The sequence below is a fragment of the Tursiops truncatus genome, chromosome 10, assembly GCF_011762595.2.
Source record: "Tursiops truncatus isolate mTurTru1 chromosome 10, mTurTru1.mat.Y, whole genome shotgun sequence".
Lineage (NCBI taxonomy): Eukaryota > Metazoa > Chordata > Mammalia > Artiodactyla > Delphinidae > Tursiops > Tursiops truncatus.
This window is the reverse complement of record NC_047043.1, coordinates 24,238,971-24,257,640: the sequence shown is the minus strand read 5'-3', so window position 1 is coordinate 24,257,640 and position 18,670 is coordinate 24,238,971. Positions and strand designations below refer to the sequence as shown.

The window sequence follows — 18,670 nt, the reverse complement described above, 5'->3', positions numbered from 1 at the left end:
CATTAGCTCCACTGCCTTTCCTATAAATGGCAAGGCTGCTCAAGAGGGCAAGTGGGAAGCCTCCCTTTTCCACCGGGTGTGTGAACTTGCCCTTCCACTTCCGTACAGGAGAGAGCAAAGGGTGGGAACACGTCTGGCCTCGCTCAGCCCTCTTACCCACTCATTGCTCTGAGGGGAGGAGGGCGTCTTTTTGGTTGCCAGGATTGGGACATACTACCGAGCAGGTAAGGTCATCAGGGCAGACCCTGACACGGCAAGGGAGCTTGCAGTCGAAGGTGGGTAAATTCCAGGACTGATATTCAAAATATTTTAATAATCAGTTCATCACCAGACCAACAGACCGGGGGCAGCCACAAACCACTGGTGTGCCAGTGCCGACCGTGGTACGTCAACAGGGTCGGCAACCAGGGTATTCTCAGAGCCCTACCGTGGTCTTCGTATCACCAACCAGTCTTCTCAGTGACAGATGAGCTATTCCGATTTCCACCAGTCTGGTTTTTTGACGTCTTTTCAATTCGTTCTGGACCCAGAGGGGAAGGACAAGGATATAAATAATCTTCACCACCAAACCCCAAAGTCCTCTGCATTTTTCAGGTGATATCCCTAATACTAAATTCAGTTTCTGATGATATTTTTAAGGCGATATTGACAAACCAGAACACACTCAAAGCCAGGGTCATGCCTGCACTGGGGACTCTGTGGTATGAAGTGGAGGGAAGGAAGAGGGGCTGTCCGTGTCCTCATTTCCATCGTGGATGTGGACGGACCTGGTAAGTCAGAATGGGGGAGGCCTCGGGGGGGCAGGGCCTGGGACGTGAAATGGTCTTTGGCAAAGAATGTGACACAGGTGGGCCCTCATTACTCTAGAGTAGGGGTCAGGGAACTATGGCCACAGGCCTTCAGTTTTGCAAATAAAGTTTTACTGGAACACAGCCACGCCCACCCACTTACATATGACCTGTGACTGCTTTGGAGCTCTCTACGAAAGGCAGCTGAACAGTGTGGACAGAGACAGGGTGGACTGCAAAGCCTAAAGCATGTACTATCTGGCTCTCTACAGAAAGAATGTGCAGACCTCTGGTCTAGATCTAGGAAAGTAACTCTAATAGCCTGGGGCAGGGAGGGAGGAAGGAAAAAGGAGTGGACTTCGAGCTGAGGCCTTTAGTGGGGAAACTCGGAAAGGCTTAGAGGAAGGAAATTGGGGTTCAGCCACCACCATGTCTTACGATGTGGGGATCGATCCCTCCTCCTGTGAGCTGAGCCACAACATAACCTTCCAAACTGAATTATTTATATCTATTGGGGTGAGTTCCTAGATGGTGAAGAAAGCGGATTTTTCTCCAGTCATTCAGAATTAGCAGCGCATAAACAATGTAAAACTAAGCACAGGTAATCAAAAACATTTTAATGATTAATGTTTAGACATTATTTAACATTGTGGGTATATCCAGATGAGCTAAAGCACACTTTGACAGCACACTATTGAATGTTATACGTTCTGTATTGAAATATGTAGACATTTGCAAACTAGGACCTAGGAAGACATACATTTACAAATATACACATTCTAGATCTGATAAGGTAAATGTAAACAGATGCTGTGACTCCTTCCAAACAGAAATCCCACAAGACTAAGTAAGAGAACCAACTGGCTCCCTATAATACGAATGTGCAAAATTAAAGCATGATAAACTGATATTTACATAAATATCAAACCAACAATTCGTTCACACATTGTCAATGACCTTCTCAGATGTGTCACGAGTGGTTCAGTGAATGTTTTTTTCCTCCAGATGGAGAAGGTTATTCCGAGGCTAAATTCCAACACTTTTAAGATGACACACACAACAGTCCTTATCTGTTTGACCACTGCCTCTAGGGTATGAGACATGATTTTATGATAAGCAGTCTTATTTTTAAACAAGTATTTCTAAACAAATCTTTAGATTTGAAGCAGGATAAAAAAATTACAGGTGCTATTAGATTTACATTAAACAAACCATCTCTATCCAATCCCCCAGTTCTCTCATGCGGCAGCTATCTGTTTAATTTTACCTTAAATTTTTCTAAGGTCCTTTCCCCACCTTTAATTCATTTTGGTAAGCTAGGCACATTTTCAAAGGAAGTTTGTGTCAAAACAAATAGTACAGAAATCAACCCAAATTTGGACCCTGGCAACCAGTTCCCCACTGCTCATCTCTGGGACTCTGTCAAATGGTAAACATTTAATCATCTCTCTTGAAAAGTATAAATCTTCTCTCACAAGTGGAAAGCAAAATGGGCTTTGTTTCCTGTATAAAAACACTGAAGCAATTCTGAAATTTAAAACGGCCTACTCATCCTACACACTTCCTAAAATCCTGAAGACAAAGAATATATATTTTAAGTTTCATCAAGACTGCTTTAGAACCCCCCTCCCTTTTTACATTATTAATAGTGGCACTCAAAATAAAAAAATAAGATCTGTTAAAAAGTTAAACTGACTGTTCCACTAGATTTGAACCTGCCTGATTTAAAGCCGATATTACAAAACTGAAGGTGCCGATTTCACATGTACAAGTCACTTGAAACTACGTGTCACACGATAGTTTCATAAGTCATGGTCTTTGACTTTTCTGAACAGAGCTATTAGAAATGAATAAAAACTTGAAACATACCCTAATTTAAACGAATACGCTTTGGGCCCTGTTTTTTAACTTTTAAGGCATGTGTGTTTCTCTACTGTAACACCATTATTATACAAATTTACAATCACATGCATGGTCTACAGTTAAAAAAAAAAGTGTGGATTACAGTGTTATTAAATTGTGAATCACAATTCAGCACCTATCATGTTATAACTAATAAGGCAACAGCAGTGTCGTGTACTACAACAACACGCCCTCCACAGTCTAGCGCAGGGGTCGGTGAGAGCCCAGAAATGTTAAAAATCTTATGCCTACTTGGGTAATCTGTCTACATTTCCTAGGGGTTTGGAACTGATGGAAGAGGTCCTACGTGAGTCACACTATGGTAGGCCGACTAGTTACAGCAGCTGTTAACGAGCATTGGGCACAATTCATTTGTGCTTACAATCAGACGACGGGGTTCAGAGGCTGTCAACCCTTGGGCCTCAGTCCTTACGCTGCTTCCTCGGCTTCACACTGTGTTCCAGAGAAGAAAAGCTGCTGGTGTGGCCGTTCACGGCCGTCACGGAGCCGTTCTGGTGTTCTCTCCTCCGGGAGGCCCCCTTCTTGTTGTAGGTCTGCAAGGCATAAGGGCAGATGGCAACCACGGCGGGGGCCCAGCTGCATCCCTAACGTTAGAGCCTTTGGGGACCAGTGCTATCATATCAAGAAGCAACGTCTGTGGTCAAGCGACCAGGAAAATGTTTTTTTGCCACTGGTTTCAATCACTCTTCCATTTCTTTGAGGCTCAGCCTGGGTAAGTTCAGTGAGTCACAGGCTCACTGTATCAATGTTATCTGAGAGTTAGACAGAAAACACAATTTACACTTCACTCAGCTCTGCCCTTCCACGCTCCCACTGCGGTACCTTCTGTCACTCACATCCTCTGCCTTCAAAGCTGCCTCATGACTTCAGCAACTATTTCGGCCCTTTACATACAGAGTGCTCTGCCACGAGGGCAGTCAAAACAGCTGTGGCTTCAGCTTCGTCGGGCCCTATCCTTTGACCTCCCTCATACCTGGTGACTGCCCCGAAGTGTAGCATGAACCACCAGCCCAGCAAGATGTGAATGCAACTCAAAGCCGCCACCCCAGGTGTGTCTGGGGAAAGGTGTCTGCCTGCATGGGGTGCAGGGAGGGTCAAACATGCCGCTCTGCCCCTCCCCGCCCCGGGGGGAGGGATGCTCAATGTGACCCGGCTTTACTCCCTCTGTCCTTGCTCCTGACCACCCCCTATATGCCTGCCCAGAACCAGGCCCTGCCCGTGGAGCACGAACACACGAGCCCCAGGGGTGACGGGACACAGGGGAGTCACCTGTGGCTGCAAAAGGTCAGGCTCCCCTGTAGGTAACCTGCCCTAAACAGACCCTTCCACGAGCAAAAACCTACATCACATCATGCACTTGGGAACGACCCACACCCCCAAACCTGAGCAGCGGGGAGAGAAAGTGTAAGAAAACCAGGACGAAAGGCTGATTTCTGTTTATAACTGGGGTCTGTGATGGAAATTTCTTCAGACATTTAGTTAAGCCCCAAAGTCTAGGGCAGTGGGGCTGAGGGACATGGCGTTGAGACTCACCTATGGCGGGTCTGCAGTGGCCACGAGGGAGGCGGTACGGGGCCTGCTGGACAGCTCTGCTTTCCCACAGGGACCCCGAGCCTCCCTCATCGAAGACCTGGAACTCCAGAGGCCTGGACAGACTTCAGTACCTCCTCCTCCATTGGCAGCGACCCCCACCCCAGCCCCACCAAGGCAGGGGCTCCCCATAGGGAACGAATGAGGGCCTTGGCTGCAAGGACCCCAAATCTCAACCGCCACAGAAGAGTGAGATTTACCTGAATATAGAAGTTTGTGAAGAGGGCAATCAGAGAAATCATGTATCCAATCTGGAAATACAACCAACCAAGAGGGAAGGCGCACGGCCAGATGACCCCGCAGCTGGTCTGGAGGATGGTCAGCACAAACTGTACCTGGTGGGGGAGGAGACACAGCTGAGCACGCGGCCACGGCCCAGGGCCAAGGCATCCGCCAGATGGGCGCTCTACCCCGCACCCCCAAGATTGGGAAGGAACGCTTATTAACCTTTCTGTAGGTACAGAGGTCATTCCAAAAACACGGTGCCTATGCTAAACGTACCCAAACTCGTTATACATCTGAATGGGTCCTACGTATACACTCCTCCCCTTCCAACTACTGAAACCATCTTCTCTAAACCTTGGGGAACAGCCGGCAACACTGCGTTGTACATTCGGCAGTTGCTGAGGGTAGGTTTCACAACAGATACATATATCAAGTCATCACGCTGTACACCCTAAACGTACACAATACTATATGTGAATTACATCCCAATGAAGCTGGAGGAAAAAATGGAAAACGCGTTTAAAAAACCTCACACACACACACACACACACACCACACACACAGTTCAGGAATACAGTATAGGAGATGCAAGAGTTTTGTTTTTTGTTTTCTTTGTAAAGGAAGGATGGGCGTGGGGTGTATGTTTAGAGGGACCAGGGACCTCACCGCAGGACATGCAATCCCACGGGACACTTTCCCCATCCTTATCCGTGGACCTTCTGGTTTGGTGAAGGCTGAGGCTGGCAGACAGACTGATACTCTGACTGGCATATAATGCTAATTCCCTAGATTATTTCTGACAAGTCAATCTTGAGAAGCAGGGGAAGGGCCGAGGGAAATGGGGAGAAGGGGCTAAGATAAGGCGTGGCTGCTGCTTCCTTTAAGGAGTTAACAGCGGAGGGCAGGGCTCTGCCCACTGGATTTCGGGCCCACCTTTCAGTGCTTCCATGTAGGGAACTGTTTTTTGCTGTTGTTTGTTTCCTTTTTTAAGGTTAAGTATTCTAGACTGAGAAGAAACTGTAAGTGGTGTGCAGAATAAATCTAGGCGAACTGGGTGCAATCTTCCACCTCAAAGGGCAGAGCCTAATGGGAAACCGCCTCTCCAGGCTGCTCTAAATTCTGCTTCTGCAGAGCCACGCCGCGTGGAGCAAATCGATCTCTGCGTCGCTTCTCAAGTGTAACAGGGAGGCTGAAGAACAATTATCCTTCCTCACAGGTGGGTAAGGAGAAAATTAACAAGGCCTGTCCAGCCGCTGGCAAAGATGATAACGAAACGCCAAACACATAAGCAGCTCAGAAGGTCTCCTCGGATTTTTTTTTCCCCAGAAAGTTATCTTTCAATATTGAAAAATTGCAGTTGGCTTGGAGGGATCTGAATCAGCTTGGTTTCCTTAGAAAAAAATGTACCAATAAGGCAAGGCCAGGGCCAAGAGTTTAATACCTAATGTTGACAGGTTAGCTAGCTCTGGCCTATTGCTCCCATGTCCTCGTCTATAAAACAGGGGTAATAACACGAAATCAGGCTACTGGGACAATCCATGTAAAACTGCTTACTTGACGTGAGAGCCTGGCACGTAGTAAACTCAACAAATGTCAGGATTTTAATGTGAGTAGTAATAGTGTTAATAATTAGTTTATGAAAGAAATCAGGAAGGGAGAGGAATAGGGTGTATAACATACTGACAGCTGAGGAAAGCTTTAAGAAGGACGGTGGGAAATAACCACCAAGTGCGAACAGCTGCTGGGTGGCCCTGGCACGTGGGCCCAGGAAGGGGGCCGCCACCTGAGGCACAGCAGTGCCACCCTCACCACCACACAGGCTGAGAGGTCGCCCGGCACCTGCATCCTTGCTGCCTAATAAGCTAGCGCCCTGGGCTCACGCTCCTCCCAGCAAATCCTGGAAACACATACACAGGTTTCACCTTGGATTTGGGTTCTGATTAGAAAACATGTGCACACACACATGCTCTGTGCACAAACTCAGAACAAATGGCTGAACTGGAAGTCAGAGAGTTCGACTTAATCCTTGCTCCGCAATCCAACTAGCTGCACCCTCACAGGCACGGTCTCTCCATCGACTGAAATGAACACGATGCCCTGCTCTGCCCACTTCAAGGAGTTTAACTGGACCGAGAGAGAGAGGATGGGAAAGCCACATCTTAGGTGCTCGTAAACAACAAGGAAGCCAGGAGGGCAGCAAGAGCGCCCCAGGAAGAGCTTGGCGTTCCCCAGGTGGCAAGTCCTGGGGGAAAGAGGCCACGTCACTCACCAGCTGCCCCTGCGTGATGTACTTCTTCCACCAGAGGTACGGCCTCATGGAAGGGACGGACGACAGACCGTAGTACGAGTACATGAGGACGTGGATGAAGCTGTTAAGTGTGGCACCAAAATAAGCTGCAGGAACAGAGGGAATTGGGGAGGAGGATGCCTCCATGTTTTATATGTAACAGGTCACAAATAAAATCCAAGATTCCTTTTAAATCAAAAAAAAACACAAAGTGTTTTTGAACAGGGGCTAGCAGACACGGCGGCAGCAATCTGGCACTGCACGGGCATGCAATCGGAGTTCAATTTCCACCCAGGGAAGGCAGTCGTCATGATGCTTTAAGCCCAGGGTCTGTTGCGCAGCTACCCGGTGGGCATCCAGCACAGGAGTCAGGAGACCACCCGCCCCACTCTGGCACCTAAAGGTTTTGCTGCCAGGCCCCCAGTGGCTCCCAGAGGCAGCTGCCCAAGTGCCTGTGACTGCTGCGTTGCAGATGTTGGGGGGGAGGGCAGCCAGTGGGCGGCACATTCAAAGCTGGCCGCCTCTACACATTTGCTGACGTCTGGAGAGGTCTCTGAAAGCACCTCCTAGTTATTCCCCAGGACCGCAGTGCGGAGGCCATATATTCTTATCAATAATAGAGTCCAGAGCCTCGTTCCTTAGAGATGAGAGACCCATTATTTATGTCTTAATTTGTAATTTCCAGTAGAACCAGCAGGTCTTTTTTCAGACTCTCCGCCCTCTGCCCCCACAGTGAGCAATCAAGCAAAGCTACCAGTTTTCCCCCTTGTGCGGTCAGACACACCAGGCTGGGTTGTGCCGTCAGACACACCAGGCTGGGTTGTGCCGTCAGACACACCAGGCTGGGCTATGACAGGAACTGGCCACGTGACCTTGGACAAGTCACGCCCATTCTCTAGTTGTTTCTCATCGGCCAGGTGGGGCTGGTGATCATCTGTCATCCTGTGGGATCTTTGACATTTAAAGTCCTCTTCTAATGTGGGGAGGTGCCGTTTCTATTAGAAAGTTAAGTCAGGTAACCCACGGCCATGAGGCGTGAGCTCTACCAACCCTTCTTTGGTCTCAGGGTTCTCCCAAACTGGAAGGAGCTGTACTTGGAAAGTCCCTTCTGGTTCTAAAATCCTCTATGTGAATCCTGGTGGGCCAAGTTAATCAAGGGTGGTGCTAATCCTGGGGAAAAACATATTGTGAATAGACTCAAGGGGTCCTGGTCAAAATCTGTTGGTGATGGATGACAGAAATTTTGACTGGGACATGTTAGAACTCCTGGGCTGACACTGACGGGGACAACTTAAATCTCTGGAAATTACAGGACACTTCAGACTACAAGCGGTCCACATCCTTCTTAGAGAGTTTACTTCAAACGTTGGTGCTTGTCACAGAAGCTGCTCAGCTAAACACGCTTCAGGAAGGCGAGGGTCACTATAGCAGAGTATGTGCAGACTCCCTGAGGTACTACAGCTAAAGCTTGTTCTCCGGTGCCCACTCCATGGTGTGATTCCATCTTCCTGGTCTGTCCCTGTCAGTCAAACGTCTTCCAAATTATAGGGGAACAAGGATCAGGGACAATCTGGAATAGAGAACTCTGTCCTGATTTCTTCATGTGCCCCAGGCTGGGAATCTGGTCTTTCCCTCATCTTGCCAAATCAGCACAGGATGTGCACCGAACTAGAAAAAGGTTCTGTCAGCTTGCTGAGTGCACAGGCCACGCAGACTATCGTTAAAGGCAACCTGGACACCACGTTCAAAGGCTTGACCTAGATATCTACAGAAACAACACCTTTTCTCAAAGCCTTAGTTTCAACTCAGCCTTTCCGCTCACACCTGTCCCCAAAGATGCCCGACTCACAGTGGCCACAGGGGACCCAGTTCATCACGAACCACCAGATGTTGAGCATGGAGGCGTGGTGGTACACATGCAGGACCGTGACCTGGTGGTAGTTCTTGCGCAGGATGAAGAAGAAGGTGTCCATGAACTCAATGAGCTTGGAGAAGTAGTACCACCAGAGCACGCGGATGATCTAGGAGGAAGGGGCCGTCAGCATCTTCCGGGTTCTGCGCTCAACCCCAGGATCCCACCGCCCCCGCTCCCCCCGACTGGCCCTGCCAAAGCGTCACTCTGCAGTGCCTTTAGCCAGAACACCAGGGGCTGGGTGGGGGGCTGGGGGGAGTGGAGGCAGGGAAAGCTCTCAAAGGTCCACCAACCCTTTTCAAGTCTCTAACAGATCCCCGCCGGCCTCCTGTTCCCTCTGGAAGGAGCCTACAGAGCCATCGGAGGAAGAAAACCACATGAAAGGCACTTCTGCTTTCAGGGGCTGGCGTGGGGCAGGTGACAGACACGAGGCAGAGGAAGAAAGGAATCAGGGTATCCAGTGCCAGGTTCTGCCCAATTAAACGTGCCACACGGGGTCTCTAAGGAAATGACTGCCACGCTGAGGGTAGACTGCAGCGTTTTGTTAAAAACAAAACCCAAAAAACACGCCAGAGTGGAAGCTGGAACCGGCAGACCACACTCAGAGGCCACTTAGAGGAATGATTAAAACACTTAAGACATCCTTCCGATCCCGTTTATATAAACAGAGCACAAATACTGATAAATGCATGCACATTTTTTCCCTGGAAGCTGTTAACAGGACTTACTTTTTGCAGAGAGGGAGATTTTAGTTTCCATTCTATACTTTTCATGCTGCTTAAGTTCTCATACCATGTGCACATACTGCTTTTAAAGTTCTTTAAAAAATGTCCACAGGGATTACCTGGACGGCCATCTTGTCTTTTGAACAATTTAGTTATTAAAAAAAAAAAAAAAGACAATACCTTCATGTCTGCTTCTCCTCCACTGCGTGTGCCCTGACAGAAGAAGTTGTACTGGCCTTCCCATACTCCCGTCACTAACTGGAAAAAAAAAAGAAAAAGGGAAAAAGCTAATCACCAACAAAATAAGAACCAGGAGAAGTCCTATTCAATTAAAGTTCATTAATTTGAGAATCTGTGCAGACTGACCTTGGGCTGTGCTGAGGCAAGTTTGGTCCGGGCAAAAAACCATAATGACAAGGGAGCGTGAACCAAGGGGGGTTTACATGACTAGGGACTCAATTTCACAAGGGGCAGGCCCTGCTTTGCCAGGCTGCCTCTCTCCAGAACCCTCAGTTCCCCTGGGCCCATCACAGGCACCTCGCCAATTCCGAGGCCCAAGTTTTCCAATCATGGGCTTGGGTCCTGCCCTGCCACGGCCTCAGGGGAAACCACAGGCTTTCTCAAACCTGAGTGTGTAGGACCAGAACCACCTCAAGGGCACAGTGAAAGGCAGATTGCCGGGGAGTGTTTCTGGTCTGGCAGGTCTGGGGTGGGGCCCAAGAATTCCTACTTCTAGCAGGTTCCCAGGTGATCCTGATGCCGGTCTGGAGCCCCCCTGCTGCAAGCCTGGGGCAACCGAGTCCAGCCTGAGCCTCTTCACTGTTTTCCGCTGCTGTGTCGTCTCCGGATCCATGAATGAGACCTCTGCGAACTGAGGAACTGTGCCCATGCCTCGGAACTCACCTGCGGCAGAGTAGGCACTGTGGTGGCACAGTGAGGACCCCGGACTTGGGGTGCAGAGCTGCAGGGTCGCCAGTTCTCCACGAGGGCCTCAGCTGCCTCACCCGCACATGAGGGTGATGCCCGGCTAGGGGGAGACCTAAGGACCTCCTCCAACGGTCCAGAAGGAAGGTGTGATCTGACCACCCTGTGCGTGTCCACTATGTTCCAGCCAGCCAGACACCCACGAGATGTGCCTTTCTCCACGGAGACCGCAGCTCACCACCATCTCCTGAAGCCTTGGCATCCTCAACTGTTCCCGGTGGCTCTCCCTCTGGTGGTCAAGTGGGGCCATGGGAGGAGAAACCTCAGGTGGTCTGTCTTGTCGTGCTTGAGCTCATCTGGGGAGCCAAGACGAGGAACCGGCCACTGGGCCCCCAAGTGTGGTTCTCAACGTGTTCCCTAGTCCAGCTGCACCAGCATCATGTGGGAACTCAAAAGACATGCAAATACCTGAGCCCTGCCTGGAGCTTCAGAGCCAAAACCCTAGAGAATCCAATCCTGTGGTTTATAAAGTGTGGTCCCGATGCAGCAGCACCATCACCCAGGAGTTAGCTAGAAATATAAAATCTGAGGCCTAACCCCAGACCCACTGAATCAGAAATTTCTGGGTGTGAAGCTCCGCAGTGTGAAAACTGGTTGTTTCACAGGTGATTTTTGATGCCACTGATGTTTGAGAACTGTTAAGCTGTGGTTCCCATTCCAGCTGTAGGACAGGCTCACCGGGGGAGCTTTTAAAAATTGCTAATGGGGGCTTCCCTGGTGGCGCAGTGGTTGAGGGTCCACCTGCCGATGCAGGGGACACGGGTTCGTGCCCTGGTCCGGGAGGATCCCACATGCCGCGGAGTAGATGGGCCCGTGAGCCATGGCCGCTGAGCCTGAGCGTCCGGAGCCTGTGTTCCGCAACGGGAGAGGCCACAACAGTGAGAGGCCCGCGTACCGCAAAAAAAAAAAAAAAAAAAATTGCTAATGCCTGGCTTCCCCCAGACCATTAAACCAGAAGCTTGCAAGGCAATTCCAGTGTGAAACTAGGAGTGGGAACCACTGGTTTCATGCTACCTGATTCACGTAAGAAATGGTTCACCTACCAGCGCTGCACAAAAGATGTAACCGAGACACAGGACTTTAGAACCTCGCACTGACCACCTTCCCCTACACTGTCCTCCAACAGAGTTTGGCTGCGGGGGAGGGCAGCGGCACACAGATACCCTCAGGGAACATCAGCTGATCACAAAGGTCTGAAGACAAACGGTTAAACTTCCACCCTCAGAGACAAAAGCCAGCACACTCAACACCCTGCTTCAATCTGGTTTTCCTTCTACTAACTCCTGTAAGAGCTAACACGGTTTTTGCGGCCAAAGACCAGCCCATCATTTTATGATGAAAAGAACCCAGGATTAGGGAGCAGAAGTACCAGGGCTAGTGAGCAACCTGGGACATGCCAGCTAATTCCCTTGGACCTTGGTCATTCTTTACTGTAAGCAGATGAGGCTGTATTAAATTATTTCCAAAGGTTCTGTTTTAATTTTCTACAGTTACTAAGATTTTTTTGAAAACAGACCACACATAAACTACACTATACTATCTTTGAAAAACCAGACCCACAGGTAATTTACTGGAAGGTATATTATCTTTCTGGTCTTCCCCTTCCTAAAGTCATGCCAGTTAAGCACACCGCGTGCAGACCTACCAGAAGTCCCAACCAGCAAGACACAAAGCCTGAGTCTAAAGTGGGCTGCGTGTGTGTGTGCGTGTGCGCGCGCGCGTGTGTGTGTGTGTGCCCGCGCTGGGGTGGAAACCTGAGGGAAGAGAGGTGTCATCTTGGCACAATGTTCTTTGCTGCCCTTCCTTCTACCCCATGAGGGCGCTGATAAATTTTCTTCTGTGGCTGGAGGGTACAGAGAAAGAACTTTTTGGAACTCCACTGGGTTAAAGGATGGAGATAAAGAAGCCTAGATCACAGGTGTGAGCCTCTCCCAGGTGAGATACCTTCTCCAAGGGCAAAATCTGTTCCCCTTGTAGGAAGTCCCACCCCTTGAGCCCAGCTGGCTGTTGCATGATTCCGTGTTTCTGGTCACAGGAGCAACTAGGAGAGACAGTGTGAAGACTTCAAAGCAAACGCGTCACCACTTCTGGGCATCCCCTCTAAGCACATCTGCTTTTGCCCCTTGGCAGTAAAAAAGGGGAAACAACTTTCAAAAACACCAGAAGAGAATGTAAAATCTGTGTTCACAGAAGCCTTTGCTTAGAAACAGAAACTTGCAGTTCTTTTACGTCACCAATGGGAGGGAGGGAGCACAAAAAATACTATGAAACAGCAAACCATGCCTGTTCCTTTATTTACAAAAACAGATGGCAGCTCTTCAGGCCTCATTTTCCTCACTCTTCAAACAGGATAAAAATAATACTCTGGCCTGTTCAGGCTGCCGTGAGACGTTAACAAGATGTGTGTAATGCTTATCTCACCCAACCTGGTATAGGGGATAAGCACAGCAACTGTTAGAAATGACCATTACTTTATCCTTTTCAACTGCAGTGCTCTCTGCACCCATGGACCCCCACCTCCAGCTCTCAAAATCTTATTCATCCTTCAAAGGTCAGCTAAAATTTTATTGTTTTTCATGATTGCTCCCTTGAGCACTCCAGCTGAAGCCCGTCTCCTGCCTCTGAGCCGCCGTGACTTCACTCAACCCAAGATGTCAGAGCAGTAAGGTGACCCATTTCCAAAAGGGGCTAATGGATTTAGTGAAGAGGGTTTGATGAGCTGTGTGGTTATTTCCCCCTAAGCAGAAATGGAATGAAAGGTAACGGGAACAGACACTATCCACGCTGAAATTCAACCATCCCAGGATCCGAGGGACTTTGCTAAAATAAGCGCCACCACCAAAAGCGTGTGAGGTTGACATCTCCCTAGACTTGACTGCTCCTGTGGCATCTACAAGTGTGTACTTTTTAGAACCGGTACAAGGTCATGTTTTTTATTAAGGAAACAGAGACGAGTACTGATATGGCTGGTCCAAAGTCACACAGCTTCTCAGTGGCACTGCCGGGACCAGCACCTAGGAATCCTGATTCTTGGTCCAAATGCAATGTCTCTAACAGCACTTCCAAGCTCCTCTGACCTTCTTTGTCTGTTTTTGTGTCTTTAGTAAGAACACAATGGAGATACTCTATTCATGAAGAATTCTATGGAAAAGCAGACCTTTCGCTGCATCTTTATCTTCAGCAGATGTTTGGTTTCAAATGAACCATCAGCTACTCCCAAATTAAAAGCACCTCTTTCTCCAAGGTTTAGCTGGCCAATATTGGCAGTGCCATTATGGAACAGGGTCAAGTCAAAGCATGTGGTTTTGAATTTCAAATCTTTCCTGTCCAGAGCAGAAGGATGCCCATTAAGATAATTTCATACCTGTGGTCTCCCAAAGTGTTTTTTTCCACTGAGGCCCAGGAACCCCTTGGGTTACAGCTGACTGCAATACTCTTGGTTACGTCATAAGGCCAGGCTCTGTACACTAGAGAAGGCTTCAGAACAAAGCACAAAGAAACAGCTTGTCCTCAGCCCAGCCTGACACAGGTATGTCTGGCATTCTTCCCTCAACCCTGGGCCCTGTCCACTTACGCTGGCAGTCCTTTTGTCTCACTATTCAGCCTCCTGAGAGGTGGTTTCTGGTAAATTGCTTCCACATACCCCACAAGAAACACTCATTTTATATTTTATGGGACTGGCTGGGAGAGAAAACCCAAGCTGAGGCTCAGTGTTCTGAGGCAGTGACGCACAATGGCCTGAAGCACAGACTCGAATCCCAGGTCCACCCGGGGCTTTGCCTCTGCAGAAAGGGGACAGTGACAGTGTGATGAACAGTGAGTGAACCCACTACCTGGCATAAGGCAGGCACTGTATATATAAGTCTTTGCTATGACTCTACACAAATGTCTGCTCTTTCTGCCCCAGCGCTTGAAGGCTCGTGACTAGGTCTGCACTGCTGCTGCTCCTACTGTATACAGAAGCCCCACCAGAGCATCCTCTGTGGAATTTAAAGAGAGACCTCCAGGGCTTCCCTGGTGGTGCAGTGGTTGAGAATCCGCCTGCCAATGTAGGGGACGCGGGTTCGTGCCCCGGTCCGGGAAGATCCCACATGCCGCGGAGCGGCTGGGCCTGTGAGCCATGGCCGCTGAGCCTGCACGTCTGGAGCCTGTGCTCCACAACGGGAGAGGCCACAGCAGTGAGAGGCCCGCGTACCGCAAAAACAAAAACAAAAACAAAAACAAAGAGAGACCTCCAGCTTACCTACTGACTCCTGCTTTACAAACTGAGTCTGCTTTAGTTGAGGATTTGTAGACTGGTTCCTTTTTACACCAGCTGTAAGGCTCAGTTGCCAAGGTCTGTAGGGTCAGTTTAGAGGAGTCAGGCCTGGCTCTGGACCAAAGCCAAAGCTTCCTCTCTACTGGAAGGCATCCCTTCCCTGTCCCCTGGGAGTGTGGCTGAGGGGAAGGCTGTCTGTCAGAAGGCTGAATCCTTCTCTCCATCTTCCCACTGCAGGCATTCCCTCAGGGCAGTGCCAGGTAAATGGACAGGCAGGTAACTGAGGTGCTGCTTCTCCCTGAGAGAAGCTTCTTTCTGAGCAAGGAGTTTCAGTGGTAAGGGAACTGTGAGTGAGAAGTGTTTTAGGCAATAGTTGGGCCTTTCCTATGAGTATTAATCTCACCAGAGTTTCAACCTCTGTTCAATGCGGAAAGGCAGAATAGTACTAAATGTCTTTTTCAGAGTATTTTGGGAAACAAAATCATTTCTAAATAAAATTCAGTAATTACTTGCCAGGTCCTTTAAGTGTTTTTCCAAATCCTATTTTTTTCCACAATAACATATCTATTTTAAGAAAGCCTGAAGGGAAAGAAAAACAAGACCGTTTAGAATATAATGTCTCCAGAACAACTGCTCTGCAGCTCTATCGAGGACCTTCAAAGCCAGAGCCAGGGAGGCAGTGCTGTCGGGGGCCTGGGGAGACGTGCTGACAGCACCGACGCCACAATTACAGAGGGGGCGGAAAGCACAAGCAAAACACCCTTCCCGTCAAATGCTCAACTTCTCTCACCCTCCGCATAAAGCAGCATCGGAAATCTTCAAGAGAAGATTCAAAGAAGAAAACCACTGACGTCTGGTCCTGGCAACGCAGCAAACCGCGCGAAAGCTGAACCACCTCCCCACCGTTAACACAAGGCAGAAATGCTATATGAAACTCCAAAAAAAACTCCAACACCACTGATGCCTAACTGTAAGGTGAGGCTTCCCCTAAAAAAATAAGTTAGAAAAGAGGAAGTGAGCTTATATTCAAGTTCTTTTAAAAATCTCTTTTATTTGGGGCAGACACGTTTACCTGAGATGACCCCAGCAATACTAGCTTGGGATGCTTACACGGGACACCCTACAAACTGTCCTGTTTTTGTTTTTAAAAAAGGTAAAGAAATTTAACATAGGGTCTTCCCTGGCGGTCCAGTGGTTAAGACTCTGCGCTTCCAATGCAGGGGGCGTGGGTTTGATCTCTGGTCGGGAAACTAAGATCCCACATGCTGTGCAGTGTGGCCAAAAAAAAAAATTTAACATTGATATCATAATTATTCCCAGAAGCATGACCTCACAGATATAGCTGGAAGAAAATTTTTTAAAGGATATTTTCAAATAGCAATACAGCAAATGGTTAAGTTTGAGATCACAGTTGTATCTAACTAGGAAAAAACCCAATGTTTCCATGTTATGAAGTGAAAAAAAGAACAAGCAGTGAATTTTTATGAAGAAATAAATGTATAGTAACTGAAACTAAAAATGGCTGAAAGAGCAGATTAGACACAACTGAAAATACGAGTGAATTAGAGGAATGCAGGAGAGACATAAAGATGCAAAAAACACGAGAGAGAATACGTAGGGGTGAGAATGTCCAACACACGTCTAATAGGAGCTCCAGCCAGAGCTGGTGAAGGAGGAGGAAGCATCAAGGATACGATGCTTGACGACTTTCCCAAATTCAGAAACACAGAAATTCTCAGCTTGGATGCACACAATCCTGAGTGAGATAAATAAAAGTGGACTACTATCTAGGCACACTCTGTTTCATTCTTAAACAATTTTAGAAATATCTGGAAAGAAAAAGACTACCTACAAAATGAACAAAAATGGGAGTGCGGCAGACTTCTCTGATAAATCTGCAAAGTGCTGGGAGAAGATAACTGCTAATTTAGAATTCTACGCCCTGCTAAAATACTATTCAAGCATAAAGTCACATAAATGATGCTCAAACAGAGACTGAGTTTACCCTTCCCAGAAAAGGAACTACTTCAGAAGAAAACTGAACCTCAAAGGAAAGAATGGATTTCACAAATGAACAGTGTGCAAAGAAAATCAGTAAGCACAGACTGTAATGATGACTGTTTAGGACCTCAGAAAGAGGTGGAATGAAACACCTGCCAACAATAACATGGAAGATGGGGGATCAGAGCCCAGATTTTCTACGGTCCTTGTATTGTTCAGGAGTAGAAACAGTAATTCATTTTAGACTTCATTAAGTCAAGGGTGCATGTTAAAAACTTACAGGTAATTACTAAATAATAGAATTACAGTAACTTTTAAATCAGTAAAATGAAAAAAAATGCAACAGAAAGCAGGAAAGGAATAAAAAAAGAGCAAAGAAGACATACAAACACACACATACACACAAAGGTGATAGAAATTATTCCAATATAACGATTATACTAAATTAAAATGGATTAAAATTTCCCCACTAAAAGACAAGAGAGTGTCAAGATTCAGTCATTAACTCCTAAGTGTATACCTGGCCTAAATAAATAAATAAATAAAATTTGCACACAGGGACATGTCCAATAACATTCAATGCAACATTGTTTCTGTTTGGGGAGGAAGGTTTCTGATCAAGAAAAAAACATACTTTTTAATTCCTTCTTAACTGCAAAAGCTTTTTACCTCAAATGCCAGCATATACATTTATTTCTAGCTAGTAAAGCACATGAGAATTGCTGCTTTGGAGAATAATTATGAAAATAATACAATTTTGTTTCTGTAATACATTAAAAAATGCAAAACAAGAGTGAAGTTTCTGCAAAGGAGAAAGATAGTGTTGGGAAATAATTCTCCAAGGATCTCAATGCAAAATTGTTACATTGGAAATAACTACATGTCCATCCAAAGAAAAATGGATAAAATGGCGTAATAAACTCTAACACTGAAATAATACAGAGAAGTTAAAACTAATGAAATGAAATCCATAAGATTCAACATATATTCTCAAAATATAATGCTGACTGAAAAAAGCTATTTGATAAAGAGTATAAACTGTACACCATTTATGTAAGTTAAAAAAATTGTCTCAGAATATTCTGTAAGTTGTCACATATACATACGTTTAGTAAAAGTATAAAAACATATCCAGGGGCTTCCCTGGTGGCGCAGTGGTTGAGAGTCCGCCTGCCGATGCAGGGGACGCGGGTTCGTGCCCCGGTCCGGGAAGATCCCACATGCCGCGGAGCGGCTGGGCCCATGAGCCATGGCCGCTGGGCCTGCGCATCCGGAGCCTGTGCTCCGCATCGGGAGAGGACACAAACAGTGAGAGGCCCACGTACCACAAAAAAAACCAAAAAACACCCCAAACATATCCAGAAAAGAAACGAACTTGAGAAGAGTCAAATCTGTGAAGGGGCTGTGCTTTAGATGCATTTTTGTCATTTCCTCTTTAAACAAAAAATTCAAACCAGTAATGTCAATATTTGTTAGGTACATAGATAAATATATTTCTATGATTTTATTTTCCATATTCTGAAGTAGTTTTGGACTTACAATTTTAAGTAAAAATTGCAAAGGGAAAGAAAAAATAAGTTTTGAATCTATGCCAATTCAGATCACCTATCGAGTTAGTTACCAATCATTCTCTAAAATTACATTTTAAATGTTCTGAATGTTTGAATCATTTCACTGAATTTTCTCACACTACTTCACAACACACAGTTCTAACTGCAATGGAATAAACAATCAAAATAATCTTGTTTGTAATCTGTGATTTATCTTTGTTAAATCAAGTAAAACGTCGTTCTGGCATTTGCTTTTTTATGTCTTAATGCTGAAGCCATGCTAACAAGGGGACGGAAAAGATGTGGAAGGAACATTGTAACTACAGCCAGTGAGGTGCGTGTGAGAGATGCAAGGCTGGAGGCACCGTGGGCACCCCTGGGGGCACCGTGATGGGACAGAAGGCGTCAGGCTCCTCGGGACCACGGG

The 18,670-nt window shown here is 47.1% G+C and overlaps 1 protein-coding gene across 4 annotated transcripts in view; it reads right to left on the bottom strand.

Annotated features, from left to right (window-relative positions):
- Window positions 1-293: 293 nt before the first annotated feature.
- The window catches only part of ELOVL5 (ELOVL fatty acid elongase 5), a 70,007-nt gene continuing 51,630 nt past the window's right edge, over window positions 294-18,670 (bottom strand). For 2 of the 4 annotated variants that reach the window (XM_019949774.3, XM_019949775.3), the window contains exons 4-8: window positions 9,631-9,708; window positions 8,663-8,834; window positions 6,796-6,920; window positions 4,502-4,636; window positions 1,391-3,244 (exon numbers count right to left, since the gene is read on the bottom strand). In XM_019949774.3, the coding sequence (XP_019805333.1) occupies window positions 3,113-3,244; window positions 4,502-4,636; window positions 6,796-6,920; window positions 8,663-8,834; window positions 9,631-9,708 (642 nt within the window). In that variant the 3' untranslated portion in view covers window positions 1,391-3,112. Of the gene's footprint in view, window positions 521-1,390; window positions 3,245-4,501; window positions 4,637-6,795; window positions 6,921-8,662; window positions 8,835-9,630; window positions 9,709-18,670 lie in introns of those variants that run through there. The other 2 variants (XM_073810603.1, XM_073810602.1) reach the window with 2 other exon arrangements.